Source organism: Medicago truncatula, chromosome 3 (assembly GCF_003473485.1).
Source record: "Medicago truncatula cultivar Jemalong A17 chromosome 3, MtrunA17r5.0-ANR, whole genome shotgun sequence".
Taxonomy (NCBI): Eukaryota; Viridiplantae; Streptophyta; class Magnoliopsida; order Fabales; family Fabaceae; genus Medicago; species Medicago truncatula.
In genome coordinates, this window is record NC_053044.1 from 39,204,058 (window position 1) to 39,212,389 (window position 8,332).

General features: G+C 34.0%; 1 protein-coding gene across 1 annotated transcript; it reads left to right on the top strand.

Moving 5' to 3' along the window:
* Positions 1-3,963, top strand: LOC11443018 (linoleate 13S-lipoxygenase 2-1, chloroplastic). Its single transcript, XM_003601274.4, has 9 exons — positions 1-369; positions 501-769; positions 931-1,171; positions 1,251-1,577; positions 1,662-1,747; positions 1,849-1,959; positions 2,038-2,342; positions 2,426-2,692; positions 2,993-3,963. Exons 1-9 carry the CDS (start codon positions 138-140, stop codon positions 3,750-3,752), a joined length of 2,598 nt encoding a protein of 865 aa, XP_003601322.2. The 5' UTR covers positions 1-137; the 3' UTR covers positions 3,753-3,963.
* The last annotated feature ends 4,369 nt before the right edge of the window (positions 3,964-8,332 follow it).

The following is an 8,332-nucleotide window of genomic DNA, read 5'->3' on the forward strand; positions in this document are numbered from 1 at the left end:
ATCCCTAGCTAGTAGCTAATAGTACATTTTCTCCCCTATAAATACAACACAAATATGAAAGATACTCATATAATCATAATTAATACAATTGAACTCTTTTAAACACTCTGATTAGAAATTAAACAACTACGTTTCATATGGATTGCTTTTCTCAATGTTTCAAGGCTGTGGTGGGAAGTAACAGTGACAGTGACAGCAATGACACCAACAAAAAATCTCAGAATTTGATCAAAGTGAAAGCTATTGTTACTTTGAAACATAGTGATGATGGACTTATAAGGAATCTTGTAGATGGAGGGATTCAACAGATTGAAGAGTTAGTTGGAAAAACACTTGTACTGGAGCTTGTGAGCAATGAGCTTGATCAAGGTAGCTTCTATTTTATATATCAAATATAAAATTTTAATTCAATGTTGAGTTATACCGGTGTAATTTGATGTTTGTGTGTGTTTTGATTTGAGCACTATGTAACAATTTACGCGATGTTTATACGAATGAAGAAACAAATTCAGAGAAGGAGACAGTAAAAGGCTCGGCACAATGTAAAGAGGAAAAAGAGGACGAAGAGCAGTATGAAGCCGAATTTGAGTTATCCAAAGATTTTGGGAAGGTTGGTGCTATTCTAATTGAGAATGAGCAACACAAGGAGTTGTTTTTAAAGACTATAGTTCTTCATGGCTTCCCTGATGGCCCTCTTAACCTCACATGCAATTCCTGGATTCAACCCAAGCAAGATAGTCCTGCGAAGAGAGTTTTCTTCACCGACAAGGTAATTAGAATTATTATTTTTATAAAAATTAGATTTACATAAAAGCTAGGCCAGCCAAGCATTCATGTAATCTTATGAATCTTGGCCATTTAATTTCTTTTTAGTGATAATCTCTTATATGTTCCCTATGGTTAAATAATTAACCTATGTATATACAATAGTCATATTTGCCATCTCAAACACCAAGAGGATTACAAAGACTGAGAAAAGAAGAGCTAATGCAACTAAGAGGTAATGGAGAAGGAGAACGGAAAAGCTCAGACAGAGTTTATGACTATGATGTCTACAATGATCTTGGAGATCCTGATACCAACATTGAACTCAAAAGACCTGTTTTTGGTGGCACCAAACAATATCCATATCCAAGACGCTGTCGCACTGGTCGAAAGCATTCTGATGCAGGTTATCTATTTTTTTCATGGTATAAATTTTTGAGATCTTTGAAGATATATATGTTCATAACACAATTTTTTTTATGCAGACCCTTTATATGAAGAAAGGAGTAATTTAGACTTCTATGTTCCTCGTGATGAGTCATTTTCTGAAACAAAACAGACACAATTCAATACTTCTACCATAGCTTTAGGGATAACTGCTGTTATTCAATCCTTAGACACAATTCTCACAGATCCAAATCTTGGATTTGCTAGCTTTGAAGACATAGAAGAAATTTACAAAGAAGGATTTCATTTACCGCCTTTTAAATCCAATGACTTAACATTTCTCCAAAAAGTCATTCCAAAGTTTATTCAAGCTGCTAATGATAGCCAAAATCTTTTGCGCTTTGATGCTCCAGAACCATTTAAAAGTAAGTTTGTTTAATCATATAAATAAGTTATTAAAGATTTGTCCTATCTACTTATTGATATAAATATGTGTTTTGGAATTGTAGGGGATAGATTCTTTTGGTTTTCAGATGTAGAGTTTGCCAGAGAAACTTTGGCTGGTGCCAATCCATATAGCATCCAATTGGTTAAGGTATACATTGCAACAATTATTCATTTTACTCCTTTCACAATATTTATATATATGCAAAAATTTCCAAAGATTTTTTCTGCTTACTTTTGTTCATTTTATAGGAATGGCCTTTGAAAAGTAAACTAGATCCCAAAATCTACGGTCCACCAGAATCAGCAATTAACAGAGAGATCATTGAGTCACAAATGAAAAATTATAGCACAGTTGAAGAGGTAACAAGAGCAACAATGTTTTTTTTACTAAATTAATAATGTATAATGCTGAAAAAATTATTTAATTCAATACTACAGGCTATTGAAGAGAAGAAGTTGTTCATGCTAGACTATTATGATTTCTACATACCATATGTAAGCAAAGTGAGAAAGATTGAGGGAACAACACTATATGGATCAAGAACACTATTCTTCCTTACTACTGAAGGAATATTGAAGCCACTAGCTATTGAGCTCACTAGACCACCTATTGATGGAAAGGCACAATGGAAGCAAGTTTTCACACCTAGTTCTGATCATTCCTCCAATCTTTGGCTTTGGAGGCTTGCGAAAGCTCATGTTCTTGCTCATGATTCTGGTCATCATCAACTTATAAGCCATTGGTGAGTACCAATTAGGTTGTATGAGATGTTATGTCAAGCTTATAACTAGTACTAACTTAGTAATATGTTAATTCTGTTTGCAGGCTAAGAACTCATTGTGTTGTCGAACCTATTATAATTGCAACACACAGACAACTCAGTTCCATGCATCCAATTTTTAGATTATTGCATCCACATCTGAGATATACCATGGAAATCAATAAAGTTGCGCGTGAAGTGCTCATTAATGCAAGTGGCATCCTTGAAATAACATTCTTTCCTAAGAAGTATACAATGGAATTAAGTTCTGTGGCATATGATAAGCTTTGGCAATTTGATATGCAGGATCTTCCAAATGACCTTATTAACAGGTACTGTTTGTAGAGATGCTTAATATTTAGGTTCTGTGTTGATACACAGTTTAAATAAGCGCTTATCATCTAAGTGCTTATGCATATGCTATTTCTATAACTAAAGATGAAACAAAGTCATACTGTTTTCATATAACCCTTAAGTTGTTTTCATAAGTTATCATAGTTGTGGAAATAAGCTGAAAACATCTTATGGATGTGTTAACAGTCTTACAAGAGTTTATGTCAGTAGAGAAACTAAAATAAACCAATCTAAACAGGCCCTAAATTTGTTCATGTAAATTGTTATTTTTTGTCAAGAGGAATGGCTGTGAAAGATCATAGTGCACAACATGGACTAAAGCTAGCAATTGAAGACTACCCTTTTGCCAATGATGGTCTTCTAATATGGGATGCAATCAAACAATGGGTGACAGATTATGTCAATCATTACTATCCAAGCTCGAGCATTGTAGAGTCTGATCAAGAGCTCCAAGCATGGTGGACAGAAATTCGAACAGTGGGACATGCAGACAAATCTGAAGAACCATGGTGGCCAAATCTCAAAACACAAAAAGATCTTACTGATATCATCACTACTATAACTTGGATAGCCTCTGCTCATCATGCAGCTGTGAACTTCACACAATATGCTTATATAGGCTTTTTTCCTAATAGACCAACAATTGCAAGAAACAAAATGCCAACAGAAGACCCTACCAAGGAAGAATGGGAAAAATTTATTAACAAACCAGAACAAACACTTTTGGAGTGCTTTCCATCACAAATTCAAGCAACCTTGTTTACGGTTATAATGAACATATTATCAGAGCATTCAGCAGATGAAGAGTATATTGGACAAAAAATAGAGCCATCTTGGGGTGAGAATCCAACTATAAAAGCAGCTTTTGAAAGATTTCATAGGAGATTGAAAGAGATTGAAGGTATTATAGACTCAAGGAATAAAAACAAGAATTTGAAGAATAGAAATGGAGCTGGGATAATGCCTTATGAGTCTTTAAAGCCATTTTCAGGGCCTGGAGTCACTGGAAAAGGAGTCCCATACAGCATATCCATTTAAACCTAGTTTGGTATATATGAATAATCAAATGTGATGTTTATCTTTGGTTCTTAATAGCACAGGAGTTCTTTTATATTTATCAAGAATAAAGATGCAAATTATATACATTTATCTTGTACCTATTGTTTATTCTGACCTTGTTTTAGTAAGTTATGTTTAGTAATTAACTAGACCAACGACCCTTGCTCTGCACGGGTCTTACCAGCTAAAACAGACGCGAATAAGTTAGGTAGTATCTGTTATATTTATATGAATAAGGCAATTGGTTATAGTTGAATTAATGTTGGTCATTGTTCATAAAATAGCAATTATGAAACTTTAGTCGGATCATGGTGACCTTAGTAATGTAGTTTGTTGCTATCATTAAAACACAATACATCGATACAGAGTAACTTAAAGTAAGAAGGCGCAAAAATGCCACTGTAAAATGCCACAAATTATATACTCAAGTATGAAAGAACAAAGCATTATCTATGTTTTCTTGATGGTTAACAATACAAATATACTTGTTAACTTGGTGTGAATCCTTAATATGCTACGCTTTGGAATCATTTGTTCCTGATGGAAGTAGTTGTCGCATAAATATATGCATGAAAAACAAAGGATATAATATATAGAACTGTTGACCATGATATAACGAAAAAAACAGCATTGGGATTGAATAAGGTCTTGGTTCGAATTGCCCATATCATTAGACAGCTAAGTTTGCGACAACAAAAATGACAACGCAGCGTACAACAATAAGCCAAAATACATAATTAAAAACACTTGACTTAAGCTTGAAAGGAACAACAGATGGAACATTATTTCACAACCAAAAAAAAAAAAAAAAAGATGGAACATCATTTTCCTTCATTCGGCTCACCCTTCACACAAACCATTTTTACTGGTTTGGTTATAGATGTCTCGCCAATCTCAGCTCCAATAGCATCAAGGGAATCAACGCTGTCAGTTGAGCGCTTAACTCCTACTTTGCTTACTGTGTCTCAACCAAGTTAGTTTGTGCTGCAAGAATCACCGTATTCCAAAGCCACCTAACGTCCAGATTTATAGCAAGACGTCAATAAATTAAACATTTAACAGCACTGTGTTTGGAATTTTGATAGTATTTCTTTTTTATCTTTTTTAAAGACCGTAGTTCTTAGATAGGTTTTGTTCCAACCTATTTATTAGTACTCGCAGAAACATTATTATCAGAATTTGTGTAATCAACTTCATCAATTTCGTTTCCAACCTGAACAGTTTATGACAAATAAATTGATGAATTAATACATACAAAAAAAAAAATCAACTCATTATATCACAAAACTACCTAAGATTATGCTTAGACATAAACTGTTCAATGATTGAAACATCATCAGCAGCTGGTATTATGCAATACAACCTGACATGAAACGAAAAGAATAACTTGGACCAATTGCATGTGATATGATATGTCAATGTTTGGTAAGGCAAAATAGTGTCACGCGAAACGACCGGACTTAGCATCAATTAGCTTAATACCACATTGGAACAAAAAATTCGAAAAAAGATAAAGAAGAAAGTTGTGATGCTTTTTTTACACGTGAATCTCAGGAGCAGAATCCCAAATGTGCAAAATATGCACTTTTGAATTTATCAAAGCTTGTTCATACATCATCATTATAAGATATTAGAAGCTTTCTTACTGTTGTGTATATTATGCACTAAAACATGATTAATATCATGTTCCATGAATAAGTTGCTTGCTTACAATATCAAAACAACTAAGGCAGAAAAAGAAGTATACTTAAGGCAGAAAGCGAATAATTAATTGCATTGCTTGAAGATAAATCATTACAAAACTTGAAACATAGCTCTGACAACGACCAAAATTATACAAAAGTCTATTAACCTCTTACAGAATTTGGGATCATGTGAAAGAATAAGGATAGAATGAGGATGGGAATTAGCATGTGCGTGGCCTCTCTCTATATATATAGAGAGAGAGATCAATTTGCATGGAAATTGTGGCCTGCATGCGAAGATGAAACGTGAGCTATTGAGCTTAAGGAAGTTCTCCCTCCGTCCCTAATTATAAGACCTTTTGAGAATTTTTTTTGTCCCTTTTTATAAGATCCCTTTGCTATTTCCAACTACATTAATTATTTCTTTACATGCATGCCCCTATTTATTATACATAATTTTCTTCAATCAGCAATAAATATCATATTGAAAACACAAATGAATTCTCTCTTAAAGGATAAAATTGTAAAAACAATAGTAATTACAAACATATTTAATACAAATATCCACTATCTTAATTCCCATTATTTTTTTAAAAGGGTCCTATAATTAGGAACGGAGGGAGTAATATTTAAGCATTAACTCAGGTAGTTGAGCTGACCAAATACGCATAAGCTATGATATGTACCTTTGGGAGGAAAGTTTAAATTGAAATAGCGTTAAGACAAGTTATCTTATGTTTTCGATCACGCAGAAGCAATTAGAAGGAAGGAGTTAGGCAAGTTTGTGCACGTGTCTCCATATATATATATATATATATATATATATATATATATATATATATATATATATATATGGGTTTTGCTAGAAGCCACCCCCATAAAGTGTCTTTTAGTAACCCACACCTCAATGTGATTTCCACTTTTTAGCTATAGCTTTGCTAAAAGACACCTTCATAAAAGTTAGCTGGTGTCTTTTAGCAAATGCTCATAGAATAACTTGCTAAAAGACACCCTCGTAAAATGTGTCTTCTAGCAAAACCCTATATATATATATATATATATATATATATATATATATATATATATGTGGTTTTGCTTAAATATGTATTTCATCCTTGCAATTAGGGATCATTTAAAAATTGGTCCATGTATTCGCTAATCCTTGCAATGTTTAATCATTTAAAATTTCGTCTTTTGACCCAGTTAATCACTGTCAGGTCACTAATCTGATGAGGTGTTACTGCTAATTGATTCATATGCACGTGAATGGACAAAAATTCCCCTGAACTCATCAAATAAATGCAAAAAGACCAAAATACCCCCTGTCTTTATCTTTCCTTCTTCCATCTCTTTTTCTCTGTCCAGAAATTCTTCTTTACTTTAACCAAAAATTCTCCTTTTCTTCGTCCTATCTTACAAGAACCTTAATTACAATTTAATCATTTCACCAATTCAATAACTCTTACAAAGAACCAAGATTCAATAACTCCTATCCGATCCAATACCTTCTCTGGTTCAATCCTTCCATCCATAATCACACTCAAATCACTCGAATCTCTTGATCTTTCACACAATTCACTATCATGGTCTCTCCTAAACTCTTTGAATTCTCTCACAAACCTTCACATAATCGATTTGAGCTTCAATAAACTCATCGGTTCGTTTTCTAGCGTACATGAAGAAAGTTGGCGACGGCCATCACCGGCGACGACAACAACACTGCCGTTCTCAATCGTTTTTGTTTCCGGGTTCGTTGGGTTTTCTGGCCACATCGTTTTTCTGGGGTCGTTCGTTTGATTTGGTGGTAAAGAGCATCACGACGGCGACGAAGCTGTTGGATTTATTGCTGGCGGATTTGAAACGAGCTCCGTCGGAAGAGGAAAAGAATCGTAGCCATGGAAGGATTTGTTATTGAAGATGAAGGTTTGGATTTTATGTTTTTTTACCCAAAATTTCCAGAGCTTTGAGGGTTAGGAGGTGTGAATCTTGTTTCCCACCTGTGTTACTTTTCGTAACACCGCCGTTACCGTTTCGATCAATCCTTTCATTTCTTTGTTATTAGTGTTGTTGTTCTTCTTTTGCTTTTAGGGTTTCATTCCCTGGTATTGTTCTTCGACCTGTTGGGAATTTCAGGAGCAATCTTCTTATTCCTAAACAAAGCTTTGTTGCCCTAATTTTAACCTAATATTTTAGCAACTTTTCCCTCCTTCAAAACCTAACCATATTTCCTAATTCCCCTCCTCCAAACCCTAACCATGATTTCCTAACTTCACTCCTCCTAAAACCTATCTAATTGATTTCCATAAACCATATCTCCTAACTCCCCTCCTCCAAACCCTCACCAATATATTTTAATCCTTTCTCCTAAACGGAAATCTCTTTCTAAAACCATACATTTCTCTTAAACTGAAATTTCTTAATCAACATGGCTTCCAGAAACATTCAGACTTTGCTGTCATACCACTGCCTCACTGATAACCATATCTTCATTCCACTCTGGTTTATACTAAATATATAGACTTTTGCTCTTATTCCTCGCTGTTGTAAAGTATAAATCATTCTTTCAATCCCTTTTAATCTTTTGTAGGTCTGTTGGTGAAAAACCCTCTTTCCGATCTTGACAAAGCAATCAACAAGTTGAGACTGAAATACAGATCATATATCGTTGAATATGACATTGATGTTGTATGTGTTTTTTGCGAAATATACCTATTCTTAATTATTTGCATTCTATTTTATCAACGTTTGTGATGTTTTTGTTTGTTATTTTTTTAGGGTGCAGTATGCTTGCCAAACATGTTTGGCGGTGATTTTGGAGATCAAATTGGGTGCTATGCAATATTGACTGATCCTAAGTCCAACAAGTTTGAAGCA

Excerpts from the sequence above, each read along its gene's own strand:
- LOC11443018 (XM_003601274.4), top strand. The coding sequence starts at position 138 with ATGGATTGCTTTTCTCAATGTTTCAAGGCTGTGGTGGGAAGTAACAGT. Across the intron at positions 370-500 it reads GAGCAATGAGCTTGATCAAG|AAACAAATTCAGAGAAGGAG; the intron begins GTAGCTTCTATT and ends ATACGAATGAAG. Across the intron at positions 1,748-1,848 it reads ATAGCATCCAATTGGTTAAG|GAATGGCCTTTGAAAAGTAA; the intron begins GTATACATTGCA and ends TTCATTTTATAG.